This window comes from Manihot esculenta, chromosome 7 (assembly GCF_001659605.2).
Source record: "Manihot esculenta cultivar AM560-2 chromosome 7, M.esculenta_v8, whole genome shotgun sequence".
In the NCBI taxonomy this organism is placed as follows: domain Eukaryota; kingdom Viridiplantae; phylum Streptophyta; class Magnoliopsida; order Malpighiales; family Euphorbiaceae; genus Manihot; species Manihot esculenta.
Window position 1 is genome coordinate 1,618,823 of NC_035167.2, and position 14,569 is coordinate 1,633,391.

Sequence of the window (14,569 nt, forward strand, 5' to 3'; positions counted from 1 at the left end):
TCTTAAAAAAAAAAAGGTTAACAGCAATATCGGATCTTGATCTTTACTGTTTCATTGTCTCAAACATTAGATCTACTCTTATTTAATAACCACTTCCACAAAGACAACAAAAGCCAAGCTAGGTCTCATTTTTCACCTACCCATTTGCTCTAACATATTCCTATATATCTAGCAATTTATATATTAATCCTTCCCCAGCCCATTAATAGCAACTTGAAGATGGAGTTGATGCATATTGCCTGTCCACCACCTCAATCAGCTTGTTTGCTATTGCACTTGCATAAACTGATGACCCTTCATATATCTGCACCATTTCAGTTGTACATATTTCATCAAAATCAAACCATTTCATGTTTAACAATAATGATATTGCTATCATCACTACAGCAAATTGATCATTTTGTGATGAAATTATAATGAAAAATCGCCCTGTATTAAAATTTAGTGTGAAACACTATAATTTCACTATTAAATATTAAAAACCATCAATAAAGCTTTTAATGGTAATTTAGTGAAGAATTTGAATTTTGTCGGTAAATATTTTAATGGCAAATTTTGTTAAGGACTAATTGGTGTATGTTATTACATTACTAAATTTTCAAAAATGAGAAAATGGGTGAAAACAAAACAAGGAGTGTAATTAATAATTAAGCATACCTTGGTATTAAACAGAAAGCTGTAGTAATCTCCAATGTGGCCACCAGCAACATGATGGAGATCAAGCTGAAGTTCATCAAGGACTTTGGACACAGAAAGCAAGCAATTAATCTTCTTTCTCTGAACAAGTTTGATAGTAACTTCATCATCTACTATTCTAACATCAACCTCAGTGTCCTTGGATTTTCTTTGAAGCCAAGAGCTTCTTAATGATATGTTATTGAAGGACTGATCTGGGTCACCAAGAGGCTTTATGATAGAAGAAGTCTCATGCCCATTATTCCCTATGGAATCTTCTTCAGTCTTGAGTCTTTTGTTCCTTTCTCTTGCACATCTCTTTCTTTCCACTAGTATTTTCAGCTCATTTACATTTCTAAGTAGCTCTTTTATGTAATTTATTGCATCTCCAACCACAGATGCTCTATCATTCTTCCACAACAGCACAAAACCATAGAATAAGTTTCAGAAGAACTCTGAGTAATTTTAACAAACACCATAGTGTATGAAATCATAATGGACAAAATCCCAACAAGAAGAAGAAAGATAAATGTTGAAATGGAGCATAATATCACATGGGATATCGAGAAAGAATGAAGATGAAGTACCTTGGTAGGGTTAGGAACCAAATCTTTTAGGGCTTGGTACTTGTCTGTCAGATGTTGTCTCCTTTGGCGCTCAGTGGCAAAGTGTTTGGTTATTTTCCCAGATTTTCTTCCTTTACCCATACAAGCCATGTCCCATGTGAATTCTAATACTCCATTATCAAACTGTTGCTCTCCATCCCCATCTTGGTAAAGCCCTCCTCCTCCACTTCCCTCAACATGATCATCTCCTCCACCACCAAACAAGGAGCTGCCTCTTGAGCCAGACAAAGAGTAGCCATGTGAAGGTAGAGATTGAAATAATTCCCTGAATAAAGGAGGTTGTGGAGGAAGATTCAGGTGAAAAAGTGGGTCATAGAGAATGGAGGAAGCAGATGCTGTATCTGTCATTGGAAGGTCTCCAACAAAGCCTAGTGGAGCTGTATGGGTAGGGTTTGCGAAGGAGATGGAAGAATTTGGGAGCAAAGAAGAAGGTGAGCATCTGGGCAAGTGAAAAATATTGAGAAGATCTGCTGTTGGAGTATAAGATGCATCTGCTAAAGAAGATGAAGTGAAAGCCAAAACTTGATTTGAAGAATCTTGCATCAGATGGGTATTAAAAGCCATCTGTTGATTCTGAAGTTGGAGTTCCATAGCTGCAGTAGCATCCTCTTGATTGCTATGGTGGTAAGATAGCTCTTCAGTAGACAGCTTGAGATTCTCTTCAAAGCTATTATGGCTATTTGTGGTGCTTCCTGCCATGAGTGGTGGAGGAGGTGGAGGTTGCAAAACTTGAGAAAGTCCATCATCTGGTCCTTCAACCATAGAGTTGGGATCAAAGCAACCTGTCTCTTCATACATCTTTGCACTAGCAACTTATCTCCTACATCAAAATCCATAAACAACAACAACAACAACAACAAAAAAAAAAAAAACAGAAAGAAAAATTTTGAAATTTGTGAGTGCAGGAACAGATTAAAATGAACAAAAACAAAAGATTGCAGGAAAAGCTTACGGATTGAAAGAGAAACCCTGAAAGGGATGAGAGTAAAGGAGTTGAGAAGCAAAACCCAGGTGGCGAAATGGATCAAATTTTCAGTTATGGGAGGGAGATTTAGAAATTTGCATAAATTATATATGAAATGGAAATGAGGGAAAAGGAGGAGGAGGTGGTAGGAGGAGGAGAAGGAAGGAATTGAAAGATGGAACTGCAAATACTGCATGCTATATGTGATGATTTCCTTTTTGTCACATAAAGGGAGGTTGTTACTGAGATTCTTGGTTTCTGGGTCCCACTCTCTGAATTTTTTATTAATTTTTTTAAATATTAATAAAAGAAATTATATAATAAAACAATAATATCATCAATTCATAATGCAATTGTCATAAAAATTCACTCCCTTTCTAAGTATTAAAAAAATCAATTAAATTAAATTTTTGTAAAATTTTTTATTTAAAATAGAGAATTTATACGAAAATAATTTAAAAGAATTTCTATCAAATAATATAAGATTTCAATTTTTTTAAATAATTTTTTTAAGTTAAAAGAATTAAATTATTTAATTTTATAAAAAATAATTATTAGAAAAGAAACTAATTAAATTAAATTCTTATAAAAATCAAAATACTTATATAGCTGCACTAAATCTGCTTTATTTAGAAGAATATGTTTTATAAAAAAATAATTTAAATGAATTCTTAATTTTAGAATTGAAAGGAAGTGATTTTTTTATTATAAATAAAAAAATAATAAAAAATAAATTAATTAAACTAAATTCTTAAAAAAAATAATTTTAAATAGAGATTTTGATAGGAGTCTAATGCAATTAAATGGATTGAGAATTAATTTTGTTTATGGCTATTAAAATTGTAAAAAATAAAAAAATTTAGGCTTTATTTAATTGAAATAACTTATCTAGAACACTTGAAATTTTTTATAAAAATTATTTCTATTTGATTGATATTTTTAAAAATTTTTAAAAAGTTAATAATTTTTATTTTTTAATAAATAAAAAATAATTTAGTTATTTTAATCTAATTAATTTTTTTTAAATATTTTTCAAAAATAAGACGTTTGAAGCAAATTTGACAAAACAAAACAAAACAATGTTTAAACTTTTATGATTATTATGTTTTTTTTTTCTTTCGTTTTTTTTTCCGATGTTTTCTTCCTTCTTCGATCCAACAAGTTTTCGTTACAAAAGTCCGTTTCTTACAATTCCATCTTCCTAAGTTCTTTCCGACACGAAGAAGATGGGATGAACACATAAATAAATACTTCTTCTCTTTTATAATTTTATTTTTATATTTATTAAAAAAATTATTAACTTTCTAATTATATCATTTTTAAAAATATTATATTTTATTAAATATTAAAAAGTATTTTTAAAAATTTATTAAAAATAAAATTAAATAGAATAATAATAATCAATTTATATAACAAAAGAAAATAAATAATAATTTTAAAATAATAAAAAGTAACAAAAATTATGGCACCAAAGAAAGTAAATAAATCAATAGACTGTGTTTTTATTATAAAAATACTCTTGGTCTTTTACTTTTGAAAATATATTTAATATTTTTTAAAAAAAATTAAAATAAATTTTTCATTAATTTTAATTATAAATATTATAAAAATATCTAAAATATCATTAATACAAATAAATTGATTATAAAATTAATAATTAATTAATAATTTTTTTAAATTATATGTAATAAATAATAAAATATTTAACAGATAAAATTAATAAAAAAAACTAATTAATAATTTTTTTAAATAATTAAGTATAATTTAATATATTTTTAAAAATTAAAAAATTAATTAAAATTTTTTTATATAATATAAAAATTAAATAATATTTTTTTTAAAAAAAAAACTAAATGTGTTTACTTCATTCGTCTAAACAATCTCCTGCCAATTTGCCACGAAGTGGTCAAATTTACCATTTATCAATACTCTTTTAAAAAAGAAAAATATAAAAATGGTGGCTCTACGAACTTCCCCCAAAAAGACTCCAGGCGTGGCAGATGCCAATAGCCCTGTGCAATCGGTCGGTTCGGTTCCGAACCGAACCGATAAAACCGAAAACCGATTTGTTGAAAATTTTAAAACCGAAAAAACCGATTCTGAAGGTATAACTGAACCGAATCGAACCGATAAAAATCGGTTCGGTTCGGTTCGGTTCGGTTCAAACCGAATTTTTTTTTTATTTTTTTTTTTAAATTTTAAAAAAATAATTTAATAAACATTCTAAACATTTTCAGATGAGAAAACTGACATACCAGAAAAAAAAAAAAAAAAGAAAAATTGCAGTAATTTGTAATTGATTGAAGCAAAAAAAAAAGGAAATCCAGCTGCCCCTCCATGCATTTTGGCGAGTCACTCCAAAAGTCCATATACATATACGTCCAGATATTGAGTTGAGGAGATTGTTTGCCCAAGTCATGATATGTTAGAACAATCTCCAAATGTATTTTCCTTCTAATGTATTAATCACTTCTAATGTATTTTCCTTTTTTTTTTCCCTAAAAAAGGAAGCTAAAATAAGGCTTAACAGTAAATAGGAAGAAGAGAACCATATTTAAAAAAGAAAGTTCAGATAATGAAGTGAAAAAAAATGGGGATATTTTTTTTTATTATTGATAAAATGGAATGGTGGAGAAAAGAAACAGTATTAATAACAACATATGTTTATCCTTGTTTAGCTAACCCTCCCATTAAGTAGCCACCGCAACAGTCATCCAATCTCCCACAAAGCCTTCCAATTCTTTCTGTAGACATCACATATATACATGTACAATATCCTCTTCTACCAGCCTGCCACTCTCTCTCTCTCTCTCTAATCAATTTTACATCTGTTTTCTCCTTTCCTTTGTCCTTTTTCACTTTTTCTTTCTTAATCCAAGTGGGGATACAATAACAGGCTGGCCTACAAGAAAATGAGGGCAAAAAAAAGAAGAAAAAGCCAAAGAGCATACAAAAAGCAAGAGGAGGAGGAAGAACGTGGAACCAGAGTAGTACCTCTGCTCTCAAGAGATCAGTCCACGGTCGGCGGCGAAACTCACCAAATCGACGGGAAAGAGGTTGATGGTCGACGGTCAGCGGTCGGAGGTCGACGTGAAAGAGAAAGAGAGGCCAGGGGGATGAATCGGGATTCGAGAGAGAGAATAGGGTTTCGGGGGGGAATCGGGTTCAGGAGAGGAGACTGCAGAGAGGAGAACGGGATGAATGAAATGAAGGGGTTCAGGGGCTGGGCTGCTGAAGCGTACGATAGGCCAGGCCAGGGGGAGGGCTCGGGCTCAGGCATGGGCTTGGGCCTTGCCAAATCGGTTTTTCGGTTTGATCGGTTATTTAACATGTTTAAACCGAACCGAACCGAAAACCGAATAATTTTAAATCTACTAACCGAACCAAACCGATCGTACCGATTAACCGAACCGAAAAACCGAAATTAATCGGTTCGGTTCGGTTTTTCGGTTTAAACCGAAAAACGCTCTCCCCTAGATGCCAAAACAGGAACAACTTGGATCTGTTCAAATACCATTAACCAATTAAAAATAAAATTGATTTTATTTTTAAAAAACTAAGATATGTGTAGTTCACTATCATATTAAATAAATTTATTAAATAGTAAATATTAATCTGCATTGCATATAAATATTAAATTTTTAATTTTATTTAAAAAATATTAAATCAATCATTATAAAGCTTATTACTAAATAAAATAAAAGTAATTTTTAATAATTTTTAATTTAAATATGTTTAAGATTAAGAGAATATCTGGTTTATAATGGTTGAGTAAGTCCAGACGAGGGGAAGTGCTCTCTTCTCTTTATTTCTTTATTTTTGCCTGCTAGTGATACCTAGCAGCCTTTCTGCTACAATGTTACTTATCTCTGTCATGCAGGTCCGTACGTACGAAACTGTCAGATGCCTTCTCCATGTCAGGCGGCCATTTAATTCTCTCCGGCGCGCATGTAGGTAGGGCTGCGAAGTGACTAGACCTGCTGTCCTTTCTCCTGTCACGTCCCGGGCCGAGCTTGGTGTGAAAGGGCTGGGGTTTGCGAGAGGTCCGTCCTCCTGGCTGGAGAATTCAGACCGGCTCGTAAAGGAGACACCAAAACCTTTGGATTAAAGTCATTATCGTGGGTTAGGCCTCATACCGGAGTGGTAAGGCCGAGCGATCATCAACAGTCATTTATAAAATTATAAAGTTTTAAGTTTAATTTATAATTAAAGTTAAAATATTATAATTAAGGTTTTAAAAATTTTTAACTTAAAACAAATTATCTATATAATATAATTTTAATATATTTACGGTCAAAACATATTGGTCAATAAAATTTAATTTAAATTATTAAATCATGAGATATGAAATTTAAATAATAATAATAATAATAATCTAAAATGTAATAAAAAGACAGCAATGGCATAATTTAGGTGTGAGCAGTTGGCTTTTGTCCATGCAAACCGGCAGCCTAAACTACTACTAACAGGTAATTAGCAACACATCCATAGCCTATTCAAGTGAGAACTCATTTATTTAGGTTGAAATTTAAAATAATAATAATAATAACAATAATAAATTAGAATTTTAATAGATTAAATATAATTGAAATTTGAGTTATGGAATAATTAATTTCAAATAAATTAAATAAATTTAATTTTTTTTTTGTATTTCTTGTTCATTTTAATTTTAATCGATTCCATCAATTTGGGTTTCAATTTTATTTTTTTTATCAAATTTTAGACTAATTTTAAAATAATTTTTTTAGTTATATTTTCTATTTATAATAATAATAATAAGTGTTGATTTTCGTTAAAATCCAACCCACAAATCCCACTTTAAATTAAATTGATTTTTTTTAAAACATTTTTTATTAATTTCAACAGAACTCTCTGCTTCCTTTTCCAAATTGAAAATTTATTATTTTTTTTAAATAGCGATCGGATAGTAGGGATTGAAAATTAGAACATGAGATTTCTTAAATACACTTATTATCGAAATAAGTCTGTGAGTTCGAAAATTTATTACTTTTATATAACTTATTTTATATATTAAATTAATGAAATATTAACACTAACATAATTTTACTATGATTTATTATATTTTCAAATAAATTATATTATAATTTTAAAAAACATTTAATTACAAAGTCAAATGAATGTTTCTAAAGAAATAATAAACTCTTATGAATTCTTTTTTATTTTGTAAATATTTTTTTAATGAAGCTAATAATTCTCGTTTTTAAATTTTAATTCATATTTTTATTATTATTTTGGAAAAATAATTTTAATAAAAAATAATTTTGGAAGACATTAAAAAGTAGTTTATTCTAAGTTCTTATAATTTAAAATGTATTTTTGGATTTATTGCAATTAAAATATATTAAATTATAATTTTTATATTGTAACAATTTTAACAAAATATTAGTTTAGTAATATTACTCCTAATTAATATAAATTAAAAAATAAAATTTTATAATACCCTTTATTTATTCGAACACGATACGATTCTGATTAAAGCACGAGAAAATTAATATACAAAATCTGAAAAAAAAAAAAAGAGAATTTTATAATACAATCATTCTATATATAACGGTTCATAATGATTCTATGTAAGTTTTACTGCGATGAATCGCAAAGATGTAGGTCCCAATTCTTAGACCGGAGAGTTGAATTCAAGACACCCAATCAACTCACAGGAATCAGAAACACTTTGATATTCCTCTGCATTGATCCATCTTTTCTTGGAATACCTCCTGACTCCTCCAAACAAGGAACAAGCTCTCAGGATAGGTGGAAACGCCAAAAACCATGGTTTCAACAAGCAAACCAGACGTTTTCCGACATAGTCAATAAATATGAGAAGAAAAGCTGACATTATTATCCCAACAGCAGTTGTTGTCGTGCTTAAAGCCAAAGCAAACACAACTATCAGCTTCAATACTGAAAATAACAAGCCTTTCTCTTTCATATTCCAGCCAGGTTTCCCATCATCAATTACATCAACCACTTTAAGACCGCCCTGGTTAGAATCAAGAACTGTCCCTGGGATTTGACACTTATCAATATTAACTTTAACAGGAACCTCTGTCAATTGTATAGAGTTGGAGAAAGGTAAGGGATCGAGTGGCATCTCAATCAGCTTGTCTGCAAGGGCACTTGCTTCAACTGATGATCCTTCATATATCTGCAGCATATTAATTATACATCTTTAAGAATTCTTTCCTTCTAAGAATTTTATTGTTTTTTTCATTATATTTACTAAATTTTCTAAGATGAGAAATGGGTGAAAGCAAAAAAATTAAAAAAATTTATTAATTAATAATTTCATTAGTTTTAACAGTCAAATATTTAACTATTTAATTTATATTATATAAGAAAATTTATTAATTTACTTTCAGTTTTGTAAAATATATATTAATTAATATTTAAATTTAATAGAGTTTTTAATATATTAAAGATATTTTAATTTATTTTTCAAAATTAATAGATTGATTAATTAGTTTCAGTGTATTATAAGGATCAGATAGTAATTTTTTCAAATAATTAATTAACAATACCTTAGTTTTGAACAGAAAGCTGTAGTGATCATTATTGTGGCCACCAGCGACATGATAGAGATCAAGCTGAAGTTCATCAAGGACTTTGGACACAGAAAGCAAGCAATTGAGGTTCTTTCTTTGGACAAGTTTGATAGTAACTTCATCGCCTACTATTGTAACATCAACACCTGTGTCCTTGGATTTTCTTTGAATCCAAGAGTTTCTTAATGATCCATTATTGGACTGATCATCTGGGTCACCAAGGGGCTCCATGACAGACGAGCTCTCATGCTTATGGCCCTTATTCTCTATGGAATCTTCTTCGTTGTGTCCCTTGCTCATTTCTCTTGCACGTCTCTTTTTCTCCACTAGTATTTTCAGCTCATTTACAGTTTGAAGAAGCTCTTTTACATACTCTACTGCATCTCCTATCACAGATGCTCTATCATACTGTCCCACCAAATACAAACATATGTGAAAAAGTTTCAGAATTATCTTTGGAATTTTAACAAACATGACCAAAGCAAATAAAACCATAGCCTGGACAAATTACCAACAAGCAAACAAGAAGAAGAGAAATCTTGAAGTAGAGGTAATATCATATGGGATATTGAGAAAGAATGAAAATGGAGTACCTTGGTAGGGTTAGGATTAGGAATCAAATTTCTCAAGGTTTGGTACTTGTCCTGCATTTCTCGTCTTCTTTCAACCTCTGTGCCAAAACGTCTGTGCGAGGCATCTAATGTATCTGTCCTTTGAAGGTCACTCAGTGGAGTTGTATGAGTAGGGTTCATGAAGGAGATGAAAGAATTTGGGAAAGAAGATGAAGGGAAAGCCACAGGTTGATCGGAAGAATCCTTCATCAAATGGGTATTAAAAGCCATCCGTTGATTCTGAAGTTGGAGTTCCATGGCGGCAGAAGCAGGCTCTTCTCGGCGAGTATTGCTATACTGGTAAGATAGCTCTTCTGTAGACAGCTTGAGATTCTCTGCAGAGCTATTATGGCTTCCTACCATGAGTGTTGAAGGTTTCAAAACCTGGGAAACTCCATCATCTAGTCCTTCCACCATGGAGTCAGGATCAAAGCAACCTGTCCATGCGTTCATCTTTTGGTTAGCAACTAATCTCCTGCATCAAATCCATAAACAAGAATAAAAACCCATTAAAATAAAGATTGCGGAAAAAGTTTACAAATTCCAAGAGAAACTCTCAAAAGGATGAACTAAAGGAGATGATAAACAAAACCCAGTTGGGGAATTGGATCAAATTTCAGTTTCGAGAGGGAGAATCATAAATTATACATGAGATGGAAATAAGAAGGAAGGTGGTGGTGGTAGGAGGAGGAGAAGGCATGCATTGAAAGATGGAAGTGAAACTGCAAATGCTTCATGTCATATGTGATGATTTCTTTCTGTCACGTAAAGGAGGTTTGTTACTGATATTCTTGATTTCTGGGTCCCACTCATAATCTCCCTCTGATTTTTTTTTTTTTTTTTAAATAGCCAGATGATTTTAGTTTTACCTTTTTATTTTTTTTTTCTTTTCTTTTTATTTCACTTTCCTAATTTTCCTTCGTTTCTCACCCCTCCAATTTTCATTAAAATTAAATAATAAAAATAAATTATTTTCTTCTCGTATATATATATATATTTTTTACGAAACGAGATTAAAATATAATTAAAAATATAACAATGACATATATTAGGTGAGAGTAGTTGGCTTTCGGACTTTTTCCATGCCAATTGGCAGCCTAAATTACCAATCAAAATCAATTTTTGTCCCTGCATAATTATCTACTTTTAATATTGAGTTTTATTAAATAAAATGATGACAAATTTTGTTATAAAAAAATTAGTTAAATTATTAAATTTGAATAGATTTAATTTATTTAAAAATTAACTCAAAAAGAGATGCGTGTATAAATCGTATAAGGAGCATGTTGCTCTTTTCATAACTGATATGAGATTCAATACACCCTTTTATTTTTGTAATTGATGTGATATTCAACATACACGATTAATTATATAATTATATAGCTGATAATTTTCATAAAATTAATTTAATTTTATGATTAAATTAAATTTTAAATTAATTAGATTTTAAATAAAATATTACTATATATTCAAAAATTATATAAATTAAAAATATAATAATATATTTAAAATAATAAATGTAATTATTTATCTTTTATTTTTATTACTCCATTATTAATTATGTTTAAAATTTATTTTTTAACACACTATATAGAGTATGTTATGAAACCAATAAGTAATATATTATTTATTAGGAACGTAATCTATATTTTAAGACACATAAAAAGGTAAATTATTTCTTGAACAAATATATTATATACTAATTAATCATTTATTAAATTAAATTATTTAATTTAACAATAATAAATTTTTGTTTAAAATAAATAAATGTACACACGGATCAATAATAAAGTACGTTTCTTGATAAATTCAATTGTGTTCGCTCTTTACTCTTTTTAGAGCTCGTTCTTTGCCACTGTGTTTAGCACTCTTTGTCCGACAATGTTTCTCTCCAGCTCAGGTTATGGGTTTGTTCATTCTTATTTGGGTTGGAGGTTGAACAGTGAGACCTAGAAAAATATGATTTTCGATGATTGGATAAGTTTGATCCATGAGAAGGATTTCTTTCTCTTTTTATTTCTTTTTTTTTATTTGTTAACGATGCTTAACGATATCTCAGTTACAGTGACACCAATTTCTATCAGACAGGACCGTATGTACAATTTTTCTACCTATGTCAAGCGGCCATTTAATGCTCTTCAGTACGCATGCAAAAAGGGCTGCGGGAGAATTTGGCCGGTTTGCTTCTCATCACATCCCATCATTGGACTGGTTTCCTCTTTTTCAAACTTGGGCTCACGTATGACCCGACTTACCAAGTATTCTGGGTCCAAGCCAAAACTGTCGGACAGGCCTGTCCAGAGTCGTTTCGAGCTCTGAACTTGATCTACTCTTGTGAGCCCTGATTCGGGTTAGAAGAGGTGTGAGAGCCAACGGTTATCAGAGGTAAATAATGATCCTTTTGATTTTTTGAATGTATTTAGACTAAACAAGAAATGGTTAAGTAGATTTACCATTTTATTGATATATTTATATTTATTTATAAAATTTATTTTTTATTTATAGTTTATTTTTTCTATTAAAAATTTTCTTTTTGAAACTAAATCTAGGAAAGTGCGAGTAGATTATTGAAGACCATACTTCCTTTTCCTCAAAAATGTTCTTATGTTGAGAAAGTTTCCCTTGGCCTTTTGCTGGCATTCCTCAAAGTTAATGTCTAGCGTTTCTAGCTTCATTTTGAAGGTTTTGAAGACTTTTCTATAATATTCTTTTATACCTTTCGGTAGTGGTTGAGCTTCTTCCTTGTGTTTCAATTAGTTTTTATGGCATGCATGCTATTGGAGATGAAAGTTGCCCAAAGTAGTCCCCTTTTGCAGGTGGTTGAAGTTTCCAAAAGGGTTATATACGTTCTTAGTCTTCGATGTCTAGTCGGTTCTACGGACCAAGTTTTCAATTTTAGGATTAGACTTTGTTTTTCTTTTACACTTTGAAAACCTTGTAATTATTCTTAAACTGTTGTATAGACCTTATCCATCATACGAATGAATTTGATCAACTGAATATATATATTTTTTCATTTATTTTATGAGAATTATTTTATATTTTCCTTGAATTTGAATTTACCTTTTTTAAAAATACAATTTAGTCTTCTATCCCATTTTTTATTTTAAAAGTTAATTATTTTATTTAAACAATTCTTCACTAGTATAGAGACTACTATTTTTAAAAATTAAAATATTTTATTTTCATAATTTACCTTTACAATAGGATACAATTTAAATGCTTAGTAAAAGTATGTAAACGGTAAACTCAGTTTTACATCGAAATAAATTGCAAAAAATTAAAAATTAAAATATTAATTTTTAAAATTTAATAACTGCTGGATCTTTTCCCTTTCTCGACTGGTCTAGAGCCCATGATAATAAAGGTCGGCCCAAATTTTGGAGCATTTCAAGAAAAGTCTGCCCACAGCAATGGACTGGACATGAAGACCTCAGTCGACCTGGGCCACCTGCAAGCCCAGGTCCGCAATGTTGAAGCCAACTCCGCGATGGGACCCGATAGTGGGTAGCAGGTCCAATTTTTTCGTAACTCTTCTTGTACGCGTCGTGGGGAGAATTAAATGGCCGCTGACATGAATAAGGAGAACTGATATGTTAAAGGTCACTGGCCAGAATGGAAAAAAAAAATAGAGTGTCCTCTTTTCAGGATAGAACTCACTCATCAATAGTAAATCCTATTTTCTGAGGATCTCATATCATTAAAATTAAACGGATTATAAATTAAATCGAATTGTATTAAAAAAATTGATCCAAAACCGATTGATTTTAGCATTTTTCCAATAACTCTTTACAGAATGGAGCCTTCTCCCAAATTATTAACATTTTCTAGAAATTCATTCAATATTTTGATTGTTCATTAGAAAAAGTAATTTCTCAAAATCTACCTAAACAGAAAAATCAACATAGCTAACTATATCATCTACATATTGCAACACAAAATCCATAAAAAAAAATATAGAAACTCCATAAACCAATAAAACAAATATTGACTTAGAATTGAAAAACTACAAAACTAAAAACTAAAATTATAGATCTGGCAGAGGACCAAAAATGCTATTCGATGGCATCACTGAGGAGCGATCTGGAAGTGCATCATCCGCTATTAGGGGCGCGATCCGATGGCATCTCGTGAATATCCATGGTGACTGCATTGCGTCGAGCGAAGTCTAGATATAGTTATGTCTAGAAGAAAATAAGAAGAAGAAGAAATGAAAAAGGTCGCATCTCATAGAAGTTCAGGACGGCTGCGGTGGCGTCGAGTGAGGCGTAGGTGGCTATAAGAAGAAAAAGAAAAAAAACAAAGAAATCAATTGGGGACAAGGAGAGTTCCTAATAAACAGCTGTTAAAAAAGATGAACAGGGAGAGAATTTTAAGTTTTATATATAAAGAGGTAAAATCATGCTGTTTAAAAACCAATCGATCGGTTTAATTAGTTTAATTTTTTTATTGAATTAATCTAATTAAATTAAAAAAATAAAAAAATTTTAAAATAAAAATAAAATAAAATTAATTCACTAAAAAATTAAATTAATTTAATTTAATTTTTTAATTTTAACCGTAAAATTTACAAAGACGACGATGAAAGCATTAATAATAGTATAAAAATATTGAATATATTTAATGGATTAAGTTATTAAATTTAAAGCACTAAAGTAAAAAATATTTAGTATATATATTTCAAAAAATATCATAATTTCATTGTAAATAATTTGAATATTTAAATTATTTTAAAATAATAAATTATGTACAAAATTTAATAATTATATAAATTGAATATTGGAAATATCAACTCCTGAAGGACATCTTAGATCGATGCGGATCATTCCACAAATTATTCCCAGTTTAAAGAGGTCTATAGTAATCAATGAGGTCGACCACATGAGGTCCTTTCTCCCACGAGCCCTTAACGTCGAAGTTAGATATATCAAAATGGTCCAAAAAGAAACAAACAGCTCAACGTGAGCCATCCGTGAACATCACGTGAATCCTTAAGCCCAGTAAACAAGCACGTTCCTTACACTATCCTTCACATCGCGTCATCCACCACCAAACCCCAAAGCCACCAAACATTTATTCTCCACTCGCTCAAAAACTAGCTTACCCCAACCGAAAACAAGGTGGCCGTCA

General features: G+C 30.3%; 2 protein-coding genes across 3 annotated transcripts; both read right to left on the minus strand.

The window, feature by feature from the left end:
* Positions 1 to 64: 64 nt before the first annotated feature.
* LOC110618413 (transcription factor bHLH91) lies at positions 65 to 2,115 on the minus strand. The gene is made up of 3 exons (XM_021761540.2): positions 1,263 to 2,115; positions 658 to 1,086; positions 65 to 304 (listed from the first exon to the last, which is right to left on the minus strand). Exons 1-3 carry the CDS (start codon positions 2,097 to 2,099, stop codon positions 203 to 205), a joined length of 1,368 nt encoding a protein of 455 aa, XP_021617232.1. The 5' UTR covers positions 2,100 to 2,115; the 3' UTR covers positions 65 to 202.
* Positions 2,116 to 7,750: 5,635 nt separating this feature from the next.
* On the minus strand, positions 7,751 to 10,241 carry LOC110618451. Of its 2 annotated transcripts, XM_043958649.1 has the most exons (4): positions 9,978 to 10,241; positions 9,422 to 9,876; positions 8,805 to 9,236; positions 7,751 to 8,431 (listed from the first exon to the last, which is right to left on the minus strand). In XM_043958649.1, exons 2-4 carry the CDS (start codon positions 9,854 to 9,856, stop codon positions 7,901 to 7,903), a joined length of 1,398 nt encoding a protein of 465 aa, XP_043814584.1. In that variant the 5' UTR covers positions 9,857 to 9,876; positions 9,978 to 10,241; the 3' UTR covers positions 7,751 to 7,900. The 2 variants fall into 2 exon arrangements, with proteins under 2 accessions (XP_043814584.1, XP_021617275.1); XM_021761583.2 differs by having other exon boundaries at positions 9,422 to 10,241.
* Positions 10,242 to 14,569: the final 4,328 nt, after the last annotated feature.